Source organism: Hemitrygon akajei, chromosome 8 (assembly GCF_048418815.1).
Source record: "Hemitrygon akajei chromosome 8, sHemAka1.3, whole genome shotgun sequence".
In the NCBI taxonomy this organism is placed as follows: Eukaryota; Metazoa; Chordata; class Chondrichthyes; order Myliobatiformes; family Dasyatidae; genus Hemitrygon; species Hemitrygon akajei.
This window is the reverse complement of record NC_133131.1, coordinates 98,941,043-98,962,082: the sequence shown is the minus strand read 5'-3', so window position 1 is coordinate 98,962,082 and position 21,040 is coordinate 98,941,043. Positions and strand designations below refer to the sequence as shown.

General features: G+C 37.6%; 1 protein-coding gene across 1 annotated transcript in view; it reads left to right on the top strand.

Annotated features, from left to right (window-relative positions):
- The window catches only part of galnt12 (UDP-N-acetyl-alpha-D-galactosamine:polypeptide N-acetylgalactosaminyltransferase 12), a 49,662-nt gene extending 30,304 nt beyond the window's left edge, over positions 1-19,358 (top strand). The window contains exons 4-10 of the mRNA XM_073054237.1: positions 2,733-2,918; positions 8,967-9,084; positions 9,555-9,731; positions 11,677-11,808; positions 13,026-13,139; positions 15,397-15,552; positions 15,970-19,358. Of these exons, the coding sequence (XP_072910338.1) occupies positions 2,733-2,918; positions 8,967-9,084; positions 9,555-9,731; positions 11,677-11,808; positions 13,026-13,139; positions 15,397-15,552; positions 15,970-16,110 (1,024 nt within the window). The 3' untranslated portion in view covers positions 16,111-19,358. The remainder of the gene's footprint in view (positions 1-2,732; positions 2,919-8,966; positions 9,085-9,554; positions 9,732-11,676; positions 11,809-13,025; positions 13,140-15,396; positions 15,553-15,969) is intronic.
- The last annotated feature ends 1,682 nt before the right edge of the window (positions 19,359-21,040 follow it).

Sequence of the window (21,040 nt, the reverse complement as noted above, 5' to 3'; positions counted from 1 at the left end):
CTGATGGAGGAGATACCGGATCATGCTATCGAGCCCTCTGGGTTCTTTCTCCCTGTTCCAGGCAGACAAGTTGAAAAGCTTCTCTGGGAAGAGTAAGGGAGGTGGGGTATGCTTCATGGTCAATAATGCTTGGTGCTACCCCCAGAATGTGCATGCTCTCAAATCCTTTTGTTCCCCAGACCTGGAATTCCTGATGCTGTTGTGCAGACCCTACTGGCTGCCAAGGGAGTTCACAGCTATTATCATCACAGCAGTGAGTGCACTTTCCACCGCAGGCTGGTTCTCAGGGGACTGTACGAGACCATCAACACGCTGGAGACTGCACACCCAGAGGCTGCCTTCATCATCGCTTCTGACTTCAATCGAGCGTCGCTGACAAAAGTCTCCGAAGTTTTGTCAGCACATCCAGGTGAGCACTCGTGGAGATAACACATTTGACCACTGATATACTCACTTCCACAACGCTTACAAAGCTCTCCTTCGCCCGATCATATCATTCTTCGATCCTGCTTTTGCCAACGTACAGGCAGAAGCTGAAACAAGAGGCAGCCATAGTTAAAACCGTCCACTGTTGGTCTGACCAATCGGCCTCCATGCTGCAGGATTGCTTCGATGACGTTGACTGGAATGTCTTCCATGATCAGGATATCTCCGAGCTCTTGGATGGAGTCATGCTCATGTGCTTCATCTGGAAGTGCATCGATGATGTTGTCCCCCGGAAGGGTTTTCCTGAACCAGAAACCCTGGATCAGTAGTTCCTTGCGAGCAACACCTACCGCGCGACTTAGAGCTTACACTGCCGGCAATCAGCAGGGGCTCGAGAAAAGCAGCTATGATCTGCGCAAAGCCATCAAGGCTGCAAAACAACAATACAGGGACAAGATTGATTCAAGATTTGCCACGAATAGCACACATGACTTGTGGTGAGGGCTGCATACCATCGCAGACTTCAGAACTAAACGTTGTGGTGCTGCCAACATCGCAGCCTCTCTCCCAGATGAGCTGAATCACTTTTATGCTCGGTTCGCTGTCGCTAACTCGGAGCCTCCGAGGAAAGCCACTGCTACAACCTGCAACCTGGTCATCTCTGAGGCTGAGGTATGCAGATGTTTCCAACAAGTGGACAGTCGCAAGGCTGCAGGACCGGACGGCATCCCAAGGCGAGTACTCAGGATGTGCACAGCACAACTGGCTGGTGTGTTTACTGACATTTTTGCTCTCCCTCTCCCAGTGTAGAGTGCCTTCCTGCTTCAAATTATCCACCATTGTCCCTGTGGCAAAAAAGACCAAGGTAACATGCCTGACCAACTGGCATCCTGTCGCACTCATCCCAATAATAAGCAAATGCTTTGAGAGGCTGGTCAAGGATTGCACCTGCAGCTTGCTACCACCCACACTGGACCCTCTACAGTTCACCTACTGACACTACCAATTGACAGATGATGCAATAGCCACTGCTCTACATACCGTCCTTACACATCTGGAGAAAAAGGATGCTTATGTGAGAATGCTATTCTTGAATTACAGTTCAGCATTCAACACCATAATTCCATCCAAGCTCAACAAGAAGCTCAGAGACCTCGGTCTTCACCCTGCCTTGTGCAGCTGGATCCTGGACTTCCTGTCAGATCATCAGCAGGTGGTAAGAGTGGGCTCCCTCACCTCCACACCTCTGATTCCCAACACAGGAGCCCCTCAGGGCTGTGTACTAAGCCCTCTCCTTTACTCCCTGTATACCCATGACTGTGTTGCCACCCACAGCTCTAATTTGCTAATTAAATTTGCCAACAACACTACATTGATTAGCCTAATCTCAAACAATAACGATGTGGCCTACAGGGAAGAAGTCATCTCTCTGACACAGTGTTGTCAAGCAAATAACCTCTCCCTCAATGTTGCAAAAACAAAGGAGCTGGTTGTGGATTACAGGAGGAATGGAGACGGGCTAACCCCTATTGACATAAATGGATCTGGAGTTGAAAGAGTAAACAGCTTTAAGTTGCTCGGCATTCGCATCACTGAGGACCTCATATGTTCATGCGTCAGCAAAAAAGACCAAATTTTCAATTTACAAACATTCATTTTCCAAAACCACAAATGGTAGAGAACTTGTCAAAGATGACAAACAGGATGCTAATGACCAATGACATATTGAATTGACTTTATTTCTCACATCCTTCACCTACATGAGGAGTAAAAATATTTATGTTACGTCTCCATCTAAATGTGCAATCATAGTAATTTATAATAAGTAGAACAGTCAATGTAACAGAAATAGACCCAGATCAGGGTGAGTTAGTCAGTCCGATGGCCTGGTGGAAGTGCTGTCCTGGAGCCTGTTGATCCTGGCTTTTACGCTGCAGTACCGTTTCCCGGAAGGTAGTAGCTGGAATAGATTGCAGTTGGGGTGACTCAGGTCCCCAATGATCCTACGGACCCTTTTTACACACCTGTCTTTGTAAATGTCCTCAATCATGGGAAGTTCACAACTATAGAAGCAGTGGGCTGTCCGCACCACTCTCTGTCCCCATACCAGGCAGTGATGCAGCCAGTCAGGATGCTCTTAAATGTGCCCCTATAGAAAGTTCTTAGGATTTGACAAAATCATGCCAAAATAACAAAATATTCCACCTTTTAATGTTATTTGGCAGTACTGTAATTTAAAGCAAGAATGCTTGTGATGATCTTGGATCAGTTTTGTGATATGTAATTTGAGTGTTTTTTGCTGTCAGAATCCATGAAGAAGAATCTGCTGTGGTATGCCCTGTGATCGACGTCATTGCATGGAATACATTTGAATTTCTGGGAAATCCGGGAGAGCCTCAAATTGGTGGGTTTGATTGGAGGCTCGTTTTCACCTGGCACGTGATTCCTGATCATGAACGAAAACGAAGGCTATCGCCGATTGATGTTATCAGGTGAGTTATTGATCACTGAAGTTAAATGATTAATTCAGTACTTATTGAGCAAGCCTAACTAATGTTATCAGCAAAATAAATTGAGGAAAATTTATTTTGCTATGTTCATTTTAAAGAATGAGTAGTTTGCTATAAATTTTCAAGTGCTTTGGACAACAAATAAGGTAAGATATCAACTTGGAAACGACAAGAAACACAGTTAATTCTAACTGCAAGAGGACATGAACATCCAGGTTAATTGTGGTAGATTGCAAAGATTACAGTGGCATTGGAAAATTTGTTTTCTAGGTCTAAATGGTAAGGCTGTTGTCTTGAGTTAATATATGCCATCCTTCAAGACAACACTTAGTGTCTGTTCAACTTTATTTGAGCTTTTATGTAGCGGAGACCATTCAGACTAAGTTGGAGAGTTTCAGTGACAGACAAAATGGGGTTCAAATGGGGGGAGTAATTTTTGGATGCAATTTTAGAAAATGTATTCCTGGCACACACGGGTAGATTTTGAGACTCTAGCACACAGTGGAAAATGTTTGAATGTTCAGTTAGATTTTCTATAGGATTAGTAACTTTACTCTAATATTAGCAAACTTTATCTGATTAATTGTATCTTAGTTTTAGTCTTGCAGGTGGTTTTCTTTAAGTAGAGCTCTTTAGTTGTTTTTGTTTAATATACAACACAGAAACAGGCCCTTTGCTCTAATTTATCCATGTTGTGCAAGCTACCTATTCAAGCTAATCTGTTTGGCTCATATCCCACTAAACATTTCTATTCATGCACCTGTTCAAACATGTTTAAATGTAATTGTACCTGCCTTTGACAGCTCACTTCATCTACTTCCATCTCGTGTGCAAAAAAAAAACACATCCCTCAGGTTTCCCCTCTTGCAATACTCACCACAAATCAGTGCAAAGCAGGGCCAAATAGAAATTTTATAAGCTAATTATGATATGGAATACGTAGCATACTGAAGAAATGGGAACATTTCAATCAGTAGGTAATATTGGTCCACCAATGTTTTGGGGATAACTTTCCTTAGACTCACAAAGGGACTTAAAAATAACTTAAGTGATGAGCCCAAATCCAAAATAGAATCCATCAAGCCAGCTTTTATGACACCAAGCATGAATCCATCAACCTTCCTTTCAAAGTGACCAACAAATGTTTAGTCATTAACAGGATCCTCATGTTAATGGTGCCTAGGCTAAGAAAGAATCCAGCTGCAGACATTAACAGACCCTACAGTGTTTATCTTGTACAAGCACTTCACAAACATTGACCACTAACAGACATACAGATCCCACATGGTAAGGGTTCAGAAAGAGTTAAATTGTCATTTTGAACGGTTCAGACATTCATCCAATATTTTTGAAATCAGAATCAGGTTTATTATCATTGATATGTGACATGAAATTTGTTAACTTAGCAGCAGCAGTTCAAATCAATACATAATCTAGCAGAGAGAAAGGAAAAAAGTAAATAAAATAAAACATAATAATAAATAAACAAGTGAATCAATTGTGTATATTGAATAGATATTTAAAAATCTGCAAAAACAGAAATACTGTATATTTTTTAAAAAGTGAGGTAGTGTCCAAAGTTTCAATGTCCTTTTAGGAATTAGATGGCGGAGAGGGAGAAGCTGTTCCTGAATCGCTGAGTGTATGCCTTCAGGCTTCTGTATCTCTTACCTGATGGTAACAGTGAGAAAAGGGCATGCCCTGGGTGCTGGAGGTCCTTAATAATGGACACTGCCTTTCTGAGACACCGCTCCCTGAAGATGTCTTGGATACTTAGTAGGCTAGTGCCCAAGAGGGAGTTGACTGGATTTACAACCTTCTGCAGTTCCTTTCGGCCCTGTGCAGTAGCCCCTCCATACCAGACAGTAATGCAGCCTGTCAGAATGCTCTCCACGGTACAAATATAGAAGCTTATAAGTGTATTAGTTGAAATGCCAAATCTCTTCAAACTTCTAATAAAGTATAGCTGCTGTCTTGCCTTCTTTATGACTACATTGATATGTTGGGACTAGGTTATATCCTCAGAGATCCTGACACTAAGGAACTTGAAGCTGCTCACTGTTTCCACTTTTGATCCCTCTATGAGAATTGGTATGTGCTCCTTCGTCTTAACCTTCCTGAAGTCCACAGACTGCTCTTTTGTCTTACTGACGTTGAGTGCCAGATTGTTGCTACAGCACCACTCCACTAGTTGGCATACCTCACTCCAGTACGCCCTCTCGTCACCACCTGAGATTCTACCAACAATGGTTGTATCGTCAGCAAATTTGTAGATGGTATTTGAGCTATGCCTAGCCACACAGCCATGTGTATATAAAGAGTAGAGCAGTGGGCTAAGCATACACTCCTGAGGTGCACCAGTGTTAATAGTCAGCGAGGAGGATATGTTATCACCAATCCACACAGACTGTGGTCTTCTGCTTAGGGAATTAAGGATCCAATTGCAGAGGGAGGTACAGAAACCCAGTTTCTGCAACTTCTCAATCAGGATTGTGGGAATGATGGTATTAAGTGCTGAGCTATAGTTGATGAACAGCATCCTGAGGTAGGTGTCTGTGTTGTCCAGGTGGTCTAAAGCCGTGTGGAGAGCCATTGAGATTGCATCTGCCATTGACCTATTGTGGCGATAGGCAAATTGCAATGGGTTGATCCAGGTCCTTGCTGAGGCAGGAGTTCAGTCTAGTCATGACCAACCTCTCAAAGCATTTCATCACTGTTCATGTGAGTGGTATTGGGCGATATTAAGGCAGCCCACATTATTCTTCTTAGGCACTGGTATGATAGTTGCCTTTTTTGAAGCAAGTGGGATCTTCTGCCCGTAGAAGTGAAAGGATGAAAATTTAATATAACACAGTCATCTATTGCTGCTGCCCACGGGAGGAGACACCTGAGGTGATGTGGATGAGAGCAGAGGCCTCTGTGAGCACGCTGAAATCGTTGTGGGCTGGCCCCTCTTGTTGGTGCTGCCCTTCGCTGTTCACTCGCTGGAAGAACAAGCTGGACCAGGACTACTTGCTATCAATCTACTGGCCATGTCACTCGCAGACTGAGGCTATATTATTTTTTGTTCTCAGCAGAAAAACATACAGTTGCTATTGTAAAGATATGCACAGTGTGCTCTGTGCTGTTGGCAATGTGTTCTGCACATTGGCCCTGGAGGAATGCTGTTTTGTTCGGGTATTTGGTTCAATGATAATTAAACTTAAACTATCAGAAAGATGTGATTAATTTAGATTTGGGGGGGGGGGGGGGGTGGGAGAGGGAATTCTCAAGGATATTGTCCAGACTGGAGGGCTTAAATGATAAGGAAAGTCTATAGATTACAACTGGAGGAAAGGATGTGAAGAGGTGATCTGAGAGAAGCTTATAAAATCATGAGGGACATAGATAAGTTGAAAGGTCGGTCTTTTTTCTAGGGCAGGAGATGGCATATTTCTTTTGGTGTTTCCTGATTTCCCTTTCAGGCACTTGTGCTGTTTTTTTTTAACCAGGGAAACTTTTTCTGGCCTCTTGTGAGATTTCCAATTTTATCCACTTGTTTATTTTAATATTTTTATCATTTGACTTCCCTTGGGAGAGGCAGGGGACAGGAAGGGTTAGATTGTACAGAACCCCTCCTGTGTCTGTATGTCAGTCCCATAATGGCCCTCTGTTTTACTGAGCTTCTTGGCCATGCAGTTTCCAACAATCTTGAGTCATTGCCATCATAGCAGTTTTGCACAGTGTGTGGACTTTGAGCAATGCCAGAGATTCTGTCCACAGGTCAACTGATGGCCTTGTGATATATTGTTCTGTTAAAGGGGTTTTCACTATTCCCAGATATTTCCGAAAACAAGAAAATTATTAATTTAAAAAGTACTAATAAAAATTTAATTAAAATATATAACAGGAGTAAATTAACTAAAATTTACATTAATTTAAACAAAATGAATTACTTATTATATTAATGAAGCATAGTGTTAATCCACTCAAATTTTGGGGACCAAACATGGGACCTCTTGTTTTTCTTCCAGTGTGTAGCATGCAAGGGTGCATTAAAGAGCATGCTGGTATTGCCCATGGTTCAGTATGGATCGAATGTGAGCCCTCCCATTGTGTACAATCCTAACAAATCAGACTCTTCTTAATAGAAAATGAACTGTATACAGCATTAATATCAAATCCATATCAAGTTATGTGATGTGTGTGTGCATACATATTTGTGAAAAATTAATATTCTGAATTGTAATACTATCCCAGCAATTTTTAAAAAATTTGATCATGGTGAAGGAAGTAAGATTTGCACACAATAGTTCATGGTCTTCACGTAAAAAGTACATCCTCCAAGCAACCTGTAACAAGAATGGCTAACGTTTAAAATCACTTCTAAAATTAATACATTCTGTGTTTAGTAAGTATACATTATCAATGTGTTTATTTGCACTTTTAATTTTTCAATAATTGCAACGGTGTTGAAAATAAGTTACATTTTCTTTAGACTTAAAATATGATGTGTTTCCTATGTGTGCTGTTTGCAGTTGTTTATATTTAGCTGTTTTTATTTAGAATATTTTGAATAGAAATGCAGTGGAACATTTTCTGTGGCAAAATAAAACTCAGATTACCAATATTAAGAAATTGCTTTTTTATACAAATCAGGTTAAGGAATGGTACAAACCAGAAGGATAGTTGAGGGTCTTCATAGAATTTTTTTTTTATATAGAAGTTAAAGCTAACTATTTTATTTGGTTATTGTTTGGGCTAGAATTTGTGGTATTGTAATTTATTCTTATAATAAAATGGGAAGTAATCTTTAATATTTAAATAACATTTAACTTAAAGGTAAAATAATCTCTTTTAATAAATTCAGATAGCGTTTGTCATTAGAAGTTAATGAATATAAAGCATTGTGACACTGTTTAAAACTATATGCCTCACTGGATTTTAGGCTAAGCACACTTCCCACAATATGTTTAAAGCTCTGTAGGTTATACATCTCCAGTGCTCTGTGCTGCTTGTTAACAATTTTTAATCTATTTAAGGAAAATAACTTGCTATATTCAGATAGGTCCCAGTAGTTTTTAATTGAACTTTAAGTTTGTCCTTCAAAACTTAAAATTTTTTAGGAAAAGCTAATCCTTATTTAGCGACTTTGGAAAAAGTTGAACTAAAGTTTCCTGTATTTTGGATCCATTTAAAAAAAAATGGTGATCCAGGTGTTCTCTAGCTAAGGTTTAACATAATTTTAACAAATCATGTTTACTTTTTTCAATTTGATCCCTTTTGGAATGAATCCAAACAATTGTTTACTTTTTATTTACCTGATCTGTATCCAATTTATAGTTATGTTTATATTTCTACCCCAGAGTCTTTTACTGTATTTTTCCTTTGGATTCTAACTTTCTCATTTTTGTGCAATACTTTAATACCTCACACTGGTCCTTGTCAAATTTAATTTGTGAACTTACTGACCATTCTGATTTCATCTGCCTCTACCTACAAAAATATCCCAATATTGGTTGTAACCACACAATTTAGTAACACCCACAAATTGTACTAAAAATCTCTGCATGTTAGTAGTCACAGCACTGATTTGTAGGGCTCACTTCCTACATGCTCTATCTGAATAATTACAATTCAAACTATTTTTTGCTTTTGGTGTTGCAGCCAACTTCGTGTCCATTTTGCTACACGTCCCTTGACTTTGCATGCACCAAGATCCATACAGTTATTATGGTACCAAATGATATTAACATTGCATAAAATCTTTCTTTCTCCACTCAATCAGTGTGAATATATTTGCTCTTGCTTAAATATGATGTTAAGTGAAGTTAATATTTTAAAATATGTGAGTACATATTACATTATAATCAACATATTCTGTTATTTGAAGGACTGGAATTTATGAGCTTGCTCAACCAAAGTAATGATAAGTCTTAAAAAGATCAACGTGGTTAATAGCTGTAGTTATTAGTACCTTGATTTTACTAATCATTGAAAATTATTTTAATGGGATAAAAATTGCTAAATCATTAAAATTTGTTTCAAAAGGTCTCCAACCATGGCAGGCGGGCTGTTTGCTGTCAGTAAAAAGTACTTTGAGTATCTGGGCACGTACGATACTGGGATGGAGGTCTGGGGAGGAGAGAACCTGGAGTTTTCTTTCAGGGTGAGACTTAATTTTTAATTTGATGTGGAATGTCTAATTGAAGGTTTTTTACCCCCTTGGTGATTCTTTGTTTGAAATGTTTGGGTAGTCTTAGATTAGTTTCTTGGAAGAAAAGCCTCTTGCAAGATAATAATTTGACAACTCATGTTATGAATTTTGTTTGCTTGTACAGTGCAGTATGAGGTAATGGGAAAAATAATTGTGTTTAGATTCATCACAAAAGTTGAAGGCCAAAGCTGATGTTTTGTTTTACAATTATGTTTTATGTAAAGTAAAATGGAACAAGATTTCTGTAAATTCATTTTCATGTATACTTCAATTTATTTACTGTAACTGATGTCTCACTTCCTGATAAAACAGCCAAAGTGTTTTGAAAAAGTCCAAAAGAAGTGAAACATACTAGATTTAAGGTGTTGAAGTATAATAATCATTCAGTGCTCTTAAAATAACTCGGGTTCTTTCTTTCCCAGATTTGGCAGTGTGGGGGTTTCTTAGAGATACACCCTTGTTCTCATGTGGGACATGTTTTCCCTAAACAAGCTCCTTACTCCAGGAGCAAAGCCCTGGCAAACAGTGTACGTGCTGCTGAGGTCTGGATGGACGAATATAAAACACTGTACTATCACAGGAATCCACACGCTCGTTTGGTGAGTGATAGTCATCAGTAGCATTTTAATGGGGAATTTTAAAAATGGAAGCCTTATGCCATTGTTTGTTCAGTGAATTGCTGTCTGATTCTGGCTGTTTATTTAATCCTTAAAGTGCAGAAATTAGAGTCAACACTGGTGATCGTAAAGGAAACTTGTTTTACTAAACTGTTCTTTGATGAAGGTTTTACTTACAGCACACCAGTTTCAGATCAAAAATATAAATGCCAAATTTTAAACAACTATATAAAAGTTGAAAACCGAGAAAGGAGATTTAACCAGACTCTTTCTAAAGGGGCTGAGACATCTTTTTCATACATCTTTACTTGAATTTAATGCACTTGAAAATGAAGTGATTATTACTTGCAATTTTGGTCTTTCATGTAATTCTTTTAGGTACTGTAACAAATCTGAAACTTCTGTTAATTTTGCAACAGTCACAATTTGTTTCTCAGTTTTTAATTACCGTAAATTCTGGTGTATAAACTGACCTGGAGTATAAGCCGGCCCCCATTTTTAAGGTTAAAAAAGTGACGTTTTCATGTTACCTTTGTATAAACTGACCCCCTTTGTAGAGGTTTTTGATTTAACCAGAAAAGATCACAAGATCTCACATGCCAGTACTCAGCTTTGCTGGATCCGGAACCTGGAAATTTTATGAACCAGTACCTGCTAAGAAAATAAGCCTACACATTGTCGAGCGTTATAAGCGAGTTCTTAATAAATAAATCAGGGAGGGAAGTTTTGGATTAGGTTCCCAATGGTAAAGAATCCTCTGATATGTAACCCCCGTGAAACCATTTAGCACCCATCGTAATCTTGTTAAAACATAACGGGGTGGCGGGATCAGTATGTGTACACAGTATTGAGTTTGTGACCACCATGTACAAAAGATTAAAACGAATGCGATATGATGCTGGCTTCAAGCTGAAGGTTGTTGATTTTGCTAAAGAAACAAATAATTCTGCAGCTGCTAAGAAGTTTAGTGTAAATGAGAAACGAGTGAGAGAGTGGAGAAAGGCAGAGGACACGCTGAGGGAAATGCCAAAGACGAAATGTGCAAGCCGCGGGAAAACATGCCAGTGGCCAGAACTGGAAGAAAAAGTTTTAGAATGGGTGAATCACCAGCGATCGTCCGGATACATTGTTACCAGAGAAATGATTTGAGTTCAAGCGTTGAAGTGGGACGAAAAACACCGTGAGGTCAGCAAAAATTTCAAAGCTACGCAAAGTTGGTGCACCCGATTTATGAATAGACGTGATCTTGTATTGAGACAAAAAACAAAGGTTGCTCAAAAAATTCCTGCGGGGTGTTGTTTGCGTTCAAGAACGCTACTGGATGGACGAATCGGATTGCTTGAAGTGGTTTAAAGAGGTGTGGCGTCGACGTCCCTAAGGTTTCAGGAAGGAAAAGTCGCTACTTGTCTGGGACATGATCAAAGTGCACTTGTCAGGTGAGACAAAAGCAGCATTGAAAGCTGAAAATATGGACATTGCAGTCATCCCCAGTGGTTTGATGTCCATGCTGCAGCCACTAGATGTGAGTTTAAACCATTCAAAGAATTCATGCGTCGACAGTGGAATGCATTTGACTCAAAAACAGCCAATAAATACGACCTGTCTTCCGTGTATTCGTTTTTCCAAAGTTGGCACCCTCTGTATAAGCTGACCCCCTAATTTTAGGACCAAAATTTAGGGCCAAATTCTCGGCTTATACACAGGAATTTACGGTATATATCTTGTTGCATTATGCTTCCAATATTTCAGACCTGTTGTTTTGGAACAGACTTGTTCCAAATTTCTGTTAAATATTTATTGTGTCCTGGATTATTTCCTTGTGTATTATGTAATCTGAGTAAACAACTTAAAGTTGTAGAACAAGAGAGTTTGTTTTAAGTGAAGACTCTTAAAGTTTGATATGGTTTCAATCATCATTGGTTTACAGGAGCCATATGGTGATGTAACAGAGAGGAGAACACTAAGAGAGAAGCTACAGTGTAAAAACTTCAAATGGTTTTTGGAGAACATTTATCCTGATATACACGTACCTGAAGACCGTCCAGGTTTCTTTGGAATGGTAAGTATATTGTGCTGTATTTAGCTAACTCTATCCCTAAATGTGAGGTAGTTCTCACAATCTGCTGTTGTCTGAATATAAAACCCTCGTGTAACTTTTGTAATGAAACTCTAAACAATGGACTGCACCAGCCATTTGATGGAATGTGTCTTGTTAACATTAACACAGACTATTATGCATGTCTTGGTGCACACCAGTTAGTGCTGAGTGATGACAAAAAAAGACTAAGCTCTCTGAATTCAGCCGACCACCAATGTTTTGATGGATTGCTATTGGAAAGGTATTGTTGTTTTTAGTGATGTTGCTCATTTTAACAGCACAGTCCTTCTCCTAAAATATCCTCATTGCCTCTAAGGAAGCAATTATTGCTGTTTGATTTGTTTGGTTAAAATTAATTGCAAAAAAAAATCCTGCAATCATCAACATTTTTCCCCCCCAAGGTCATTATATACTTACGTAAACAAAGCACTTGTGTTATAATCCTATAGTTTGCATTATAATGTTAACCCATCAAGACTTGTACAAAGAAAAACTTGGTCACAGCAGATGAACAATACTAGCAAGGCGTCACTTGCGATACTTTACTGAAGAAGATGAGGGTGCACTGCTTCAAACCATTTAGAATCTTTTTGATAATCATCCTGTATTGAGTTTTCTGCAATTAACTATGTATGGCCTCTGCTGATTTTTAAAAATATCAGTAGATCATCTTCCACATTTTCTATGATAAGTTTGAAAGGTCTACTCTAGTTACTTAATATGTCCTGTCCTGACAGTTTCTCATGTTATGCTGTTAGTTCTTTCCTTTTAGGAAGATGTTGTGATAGAGAAAGGTGCATTTCCTGTTGAGATTTGTAGGAAAATAGGCCATTAGTTAGCTGGCTATTTCATCATATTGACAAAAAGTATCAATATTCTAAAAAATCAGTTTATATCCTGAAGAGGTAATTTTCACACATCGCACTATTCGGACTGTTGCTTTCAAATTGCCTCTTAAGGTTGACTAATCTCTGTTAAAACTTAGTGAAGCCCTATCTCATTATGTTTGCCTTTGAATTGTAAAACCACAACAAGTCCCTAACATCAGAGATGCTATTAAACATAAACAAAGAACATTGTAAAAGAAGATTTTTTTCTCAGCTTCTAAAGTAGGATGCTAAATTTTAGATTTTTGTCCGTGGCAATGTAATCTAATTTCCATATTATGTATTCTTCAGCTGAAGAACAAAGGGATGTCTCTGTACTGCTTTGATTACAATCCACCAAATGAACACAATGTTGCAGGAGAAAAAGTCATTCTATACCAATGTCATGGAATGGGGCAAAATCAGGTATGTGAACTGGGACAAAGTTTTTGACCCGAATTATTAACTTACTCTTTTCACAAATCTGGCCTGAGTTAGTGAGTTTTTCCAGTACTTTCTATTACTAAGTGTGATTGCATGTTTTTTCAGTGCATTATGTGGATGGATGTGATTAATGTCCTCCTGCTGGTGTCTAATATATTGGCATTGTACTGCTCTCAAAGTTCAAAATAAATTATCAAATTACCTGTATGTCATCATATACTACTCTGAGATTCATTTTCCTGTGGGCATACTCAGCAAATCTATAGAATAGTAATTATAACAGAATCAATGAAAGATCAATCAGAATGCAGAAGACAACAAACTGCAAATGCAAATAGAAATCAATAGCAATAAATAGCGAGATGATGAGATGGAGTCCGTAAAGTGAGATCGCTAGTTGTGGGAAGATCTCAATGATGGGCAAGTGAGTGTACCATGATTATAAGTGTATAAACCTCAAGTGCAAGTTCTGTGGTTTGGACATGATGTTATTGAGAGTCCTATCTGTTAATATTTGCTAGGTGTGAGGACTACTGAATGCTGGAAAGCTTAGAAGTTATAGACAATTAAATTTAGAAATATTTAACCACCTCAGCTGCTTTTTTTTTGGTAGATTCCTGGGATGATGCAAAGAGCTGGGTCATGAAGGGACTGCAAAGAGTGAAGATCTTCATTTGGGTAACTAGGAAAGCAGAAAGGGGGTATCAGATCTGGTGATATAGAAGCAAAATTAGTGCTGGATAAAACTAGATAGCAAGAGTTGGTGTCTGAGAATGGAAGCTAGAAGGCAGTTGGAAAAAATGTTGATTTGTACCTTTTGGGAAGAATAGGATTTTAAAAAAATCATGATAAGTTTATACATAATGGTGAGGAATGAGATTGGTGTACAGCTTCATGAATTGCAGGAATTAAAATCCAGGTACAGTTAGCAATTAAGTAGGCAAGTTGTATATAGATCTCTATTTCAAAGAGGTTGAAGTAAAATAAAAAATAATATTGTTGAGATCGTACAGGCATTGAAACCACATTTGAAATACTGTGTACAGTTTAAGCACATGTTTGAAAGGAAGGATTTTATTGATTTGGAATCAGTGTGCTGAAGATTGCCAGGTTGAATCTGGGGATGGTAGTGAAGTAGAAATGAGGAAGCTGACCTGTGTTTCAGTTTAGAAGAACAAGTGCTGTCATTGACACAGATAAGATTCAGAAAAGCATTCAGTCTAGATTGAGGGTCTTGACATGTCTTCAGTCTAGATATGTCAACTGTCTATTTCCTTCCACTGATACTGACTAACCAGCTTTAATTTATCATATTAACTTTTTGTGTGATATTTTCCAAAACCTTTTAAAAGTCAAATGCAACAAGGTCACTGATTGTCCCTTATCTATCTTTCTTGTCCCTTATCAATGCTGCTTGCTACCACCTTTAAAAAATCTTCCAGTGCATTTGTTAAATTTAATTTCCCTTTCATAAACTCATGTTGACTTTGTCCAATCCTTTTAATGTTTTCCAGCTGTTCTGTGATTACATTTTGCAAGTCAGTAATTCACTATTTGTTTTTCCCTTGAGTACTACTTCTTCTCATATAAATGACAGAAATGCATGTCTTTTGCCAATTTTGCTCCTACCATCTTAGCCTTAAAGAAATGAAACAATTTGTCTGGAATATCTTAACTGTTTTCAACAGAAAAGGAGGTTGCATCAGGTTAAAATTATATACTTGTCCATTGCAATTTAATCTTTTGTGTATCAGAATCTCACTTCTAATTGTGTTCAATAATTTTTCAGAAAATAGTTTGTGGATTTTCTTTGAATATTCTAAGACTTTTTAGGCAATTACACAGATTACATTGTTTGTGTTTGCACAGTAATGCAGCATGATTTGTTTGTTCTGGGTGTTAAAAGTTTTACCGGTAAATTCAAATGGCAGTAAAATCAATTAGATTCTTGGCAATCATTCGTTTTACTTTGAGTGACATTTATTTTCACTGATTATGTAATTATTTAGAATGTCTTTTTCCAGTTAATTTGACACGCAAAAATGAGAACATTTGCATTTTTCTTGTTTCTAATGTCTTGTTGTAGTCCTTGGTAGGGAATGCACTAATTTATCAGAGAACCTCTACCTTGAGCAGTCATTGCCAGAAGTTTACAGTCCTTCATAGTGTCATCCAAGTGCTATGACAGTGGTCCTTTTGTTGTCACAAATGAAGCTAAGTCTCTTTTTTTATATTCTAGTTTTTTGAATATTCATCACATAATGAAATCCGTTACAACACTCGGCAGCCCGAGGCCTGCATTGCAACGGATGCTGGCAATGACTACCTGACAATGTTCCTTTGCCGAGAGAATAATCAGCCTGTACCTGAAAACCAGCAATTCATTTTTAAGGAGGTAAAACTTATCTTAGATTGATTAATTTACTGGTTTGTAAATATAAATTTAAAGATGCTTCCATGTTATTCATAATATATTTTCAAAGTTGTGATTATTCATGCCTTTTTTAGTTTTCCAACATGTCACTTTAATTATATGACAGTTATCTATATAATATATGCCAAATAATCTGAGTAACTATTAGATGTGATTGATAAAAGACGTCCCATACATAAGCTGTAATCCAGGATGCTGTTTTGTACAATAGAAACAGAAAACCATACCCCAAACAAATGCAAATCATAAAATCTGTGTTATGTAGCAGAAATATTGCTTTAGGGCACTTGTAGGGTAAGCTGTGATTGCAAAATAGCATTGTCTGAACTATTTAAATTAATTCCTGATCTTGGTTATCTTTTGTTTTTATATCTTCAGGATGGTTCAATCTACCATGTCCAGTCAAAGAAATGTGTAGAGGCTGTAGCTAATGCATTCAATAATGGTCGTCCAGGGCCATTACTGCGACCATGTTCAGATAGTGATAACCAGAAATGGCTCTTTCAAGAAAGAAAATGATCTCTATATGTTTACATCCATGAGCAGCCAGATGAACAGGAATCCATTGACTTCATAGTTTCGAAAAGCAGCCATGACCAAAAAGTAACAGTTTTCTTGTGGCAAAATGGGATCTTAATTTTTTTGGACATTGCCTTTAGAGTATTTAGTATGAGATTTTAATATTTCTGTAATATTATGGCATCTTCGTATCAATTTTTTCATTGAAATCGGTTTATCTTTAGTAATAATGACTCAAATTTATATAAAAAAGACCTTTAAATTTATAAAGGATAATTTTTAAGTGCGAACTTGTGTAATTGGTGAGAAACCTAACTGCAAGTATTTGTGTTGAACTTAAATAATGATGAACCTCTGGGATTTAGTCACTCCTCTGAAGGGCTTTAGTGAAATAAGGATTGGAAATGAAATTAGGACTTCATTGTTACTGCTTGTGATCTGCAATATCATAGTTACAAGAAAGGACACAAAATTGCCAACCTACTTCATGTAGAGTATGAGCAGAGACCTCTTTTACCAAGGGTGAAGATAAGGCAGAGTAAGAAACTTGGATGTTTTTCTTTAACTCTGCAGTTTTGATCTTATCTTTATTCAGTGCACTTTAGGCAATAATACTTTTTATGTAGATCTCAAGTTCTTTCAGTTCCATAATCTTGCCTCACTTTACTCCAGTGTGTTATTAAGAGTGACACTGCAAATAGGTTTAAGCTAAGGAGGTGGCATATCTTGGAAGTTCTTAAAAGTTTGACTTAAAGCATTAAAAATATTTTGGAAATGTAAATAGAAAACACAAGGAGAGAAAAATATTTCCAAATGATGCTGGCTGTTTTGATTTTTGACTGTGGGAATGGTTTGCCTTTCATGTGAATAAACAAAAAGTGAGGTTATGCACTTAGTGTACGGGCCCAATAAACATTTTGTCTGGTTTTGTAGACTTAGTGAAATTTCCGTTTTTGTTTTGTATTGCGCTGAATGGTATGGTTTTGTTTTTGTGGTTAGTCTAAGTATCAGAGATGGATGATTTCATGATCTTTATATGTTGAAACTGAATTGGAGGGATAAAGTTGGCCTGGATGTTAACAGATAGCACCTTGGGAGTCATTGATCTCCAGCTGAACAGATATGGGAGGCTTTGATTTAATGCCTTCTCTGAAAAGTACATAAATATTAGTGTAGATTTCATAAATGTTGTGTCCTGTCTTTGGATGAACTTGAAATCTGACTCAAAGGCAAGAGAACTTGAAACAAACAAGCACTCCTGCATGCATGGACCTTGGCAACTGTCCAATTCTTTCAGATTTTTTAAACCTGTTTTGGAATATAACTAAATTAGGTTGAGACTCCGGTGTAGTTTGTACAGCTGCTGCCTTAGCTCCATAGACTTCAATCCTGCATATGTGTGCAGTAGTGTGTGTATTCTCTTTGTGACTGTATTAATTTCTTACAGGTTTCCACTTCCCTCCCACATCCTCAAAAATGTCCTATTTGGAGCTATAGAAAGCTTCCGGTACATAGATGAGAGGTAGCTTTTGGAGTAGTTGATATGAGAAGTAAAACTGGCTACTGTTTGATTAGTGTAAGTGGTGTATTCTGGTTGGTATGGTCTGAGGGGTTTGTTTCCATGCTGTATCTCTCTAACTCAGGTTTACTCAACCTGGGGTCCATGGACCCTTCATTTAATGGTAATGGTCCATGGCATAAAAAAGTTTAGGAACCCCTGCTTGAACTCATTCGGTTGTTAAGTTGGGACATAGGTAATCATTATAATGAAACCTTGCTTGCCTACACATTGCGAAATTTCGGTGTATATTGGCTGCATATGACCACTAAGAGTAAAATTTTGGCAAGATTATGACGAACTAAAATTATATATTTTTAAATGATTCCGTTCCAAGTTGTGGATAATACAAATGATTTGTCCTGATGAGATTTTCTTTCTGAAATGCTTCAAAAGACTCGAAGGCTATGTTGAGGTTGAAGCTAAGTTCACATTGGATTAAATTGTTTTTACATTCTCTTGTGTTGGCTCATTCCAGTCAATATAGCTATGATATCATATGCTGCAGATGAACAACAAAAGTACAATGGCTCATTTGAATACAGAAGTCTTTTATTTTGATATGAGATTTGAAAGAGCTCTATTTTTGCACTCTAATTGGAAAATGTGATTAACTTTGTAGCAGCATATGGTCTAGTTTCTTTTACAACAAATGGCCAAAAACTGTATATTATAAATTTACAAGTGCTGTGTATGCACACATGGTAACTAAACTGTGGCAGTTCTACAGAACAGAGCTGAGCTAGATGGATTTCCTGATCTATATATTTGATATGATGCTAAGTGAATCCTGAATGTGGTGAATATAATTTTAAATAGTTTTTGATAGATTCAGACAACAAATTACTGGAAATGAAAGGGCTTTAATTTATAAAAAATACAATGATCTCTTGGGGCTTCCATAATGTGTAATATTTTGACTAAAACTATTCTTTCATTTTTATTGAGGGAACATATTTAAATCTGTTCATGTTCCTGCAGTGTGTTGACTAAGTAAGCATTTTCTTTTTAAGGGAATATAAAGTTGAAGTCATTTTAAATCAAATTAGTTGCTGCTACTTGGCAGCCATGTTGGCTTTTAAATTGTACCTGATCTGAGTGTTTGAGATGTGACTGCTTAAGAAAAAGTTACCTTGGATATGAACTCAAATGCAAAAGGATTTCCTCTCTCAAATAATGGATATTGTTTTTGATTAACAAACTAATTTTCTAATTTTTGTAAATTTTTTGCTGTTCTCCAGCATCTTTCTTGAATCTCAACTAAGTGACTGCATAGCCTGGTGGTTGAATTGTATGCTATAACATCAATTCAATCAGATGATATTTTTTGTTTTCCACTTGCTAGCTTGCTGGCAGGCTAACAATAAATGTAAAATGCTGCTCAGAAAAAATCAAATTAATGGTAATTTTTTAAACCGTTTCCAGTAAATTATGAGAACAGTCACAACACTACTGCTTCACATGTGTCGGTGAGATTCGAAAGAACGCTGTACTGTTGAATTATCCTTTTTTATCCCCCAATAAGGTGTCGTTTGCACTTTACAAAATCCAATACTCCTGAATCTGTTCTTGTGACGCTTTTGAGTATGTTGGTTGGGCTCTTTTTATGGAAATTAATGTATTAAACTTGTACAACAGTCTCCTGAATGTTTCTTAAAGCAATAAAATTGTTGCAGGGAATTGTATGAAACTTTCAAAGTTGTGAAATCTGTTAATTATCAGGTCATGTGTCATCATGGATATACTCTGGTGAGCCTGTCTTTGTCAACCACAGCTGAAATATACTCTAAGCAAGTTTGCGTTAGGAGGCTATAGTCTTGGAGTAATCACTCAAGGTAATGTAGTCCAAGTATTAGCAGAAAAATTGGAACCAATAGTTTGGCAAAGAACCTGGGCTTGTTTTGCTTAGAAAAGGCTTCTAGCAATTCCCAAAGCAGATGGTCTATTTTACGTGCACTCTCAGGATGAATTTCCAGGGCAAGGTAAATGTTCAAGCTTGTCCTCAAACCTCAGCGAGGTGCAACATGCCTCTGATATGGAAATCCCCAAACATGACTAGTCAGTGGAGAAGAGCATTCAGAATGGCACTAAGAACCTTGCATCAATGCGTCTTGTCTGGACAATGCAGAAGTCTGGTGTAAATGTGGAAAGAGAACACAATCTCACAGCCAAACCACTTGCCTATTCTTTCAGACTCCACCTGCCCCATTCACGATGAAGGCTGTTGGCCCTACAGTGATTTCAATAGTTACCTCAATCCACAGAACCATAGTGGAAGCAAATTGAGGGATTGCTGAAGAAGGAAGAGAAATAATTGTCAGTATTTCATTTCCTTTCTAGTAAGAGGAAATGAAATGAAGGAGCAATTCCAACATTAGCAATTTAAGTCCTGCCTATGAGTATAATGCTTCCATGATGGAAAAAAAACTTCTTGGGGGAGTGAGGGTTATTCCTTTTCATGCCTTCTGGTGCATTGGGTGGCATTTTTGCCAATTTCTTAGCATGTCTGTTTCTTTCCAAGCAGAATTGCTAGCTTGATGCTTAACTCAGCTCGGATGGAAAGGGCTGGCTGGATCCGAACCTGGGACCATTCACCTCACAGTCTGGTGCTGATGCCACTACACCACCAGCTGGTCAATAATTCTTTAGTTCCCCAATTCTACTTCAGTTTAAGACAATCCAGGGTTAGCATATTTTAGAGTAATTTGCATGTGCATTATTGGATTATGTCCTTTGAGTGGAATACAAGTTCTAGCTGATTGGATAGTCATTGCAAGAAGGGATAGAGGCTTAAATACTTCTGCTGATTACAGACAATTTTCTTTTTGCCTCCGGTAAGTTTTGACCGTAGCAAGGAAAGTTGGGCAGAGTGACTACTGTACAATATTTGTGACAATTTGGTGGTAATTGACTTGTAAATCAAAATTAGGCCATTGGAAAACTTTAATATTTTATAGGTCAAAAGTAAGATGTAAATCTTTCTAAATGATTTCATGCTTTGTGCAAATTACGTTAGATTGTTTGAGAATCTTTGGGAGATGTGCCACATGTGTAATCAACTTACTAAATAATATGGAAGGTATTGATTTTAAATAATGATACTTTGGAGCATATCAGCATTATAAGGGTGAGCAAATCACCAGGTACTGAACAAGTGTATCTTTATGGGAAGTAAGACTATACTTGGGGCCTTGGCAGAGAGTTTTATCTTTTTTTATTCATAGCTGAGCTGGTAGAAGATGGGGGGATAGCCTTTTAAGAAAGTCTTAATGATTACGTGATTAACTTACATGAATACGGGGTAATGAGATTGTTATTATGGACAGATATAATGTAATTGGTAGTTTTTAAAATCTTTTTTGACCTTTTATA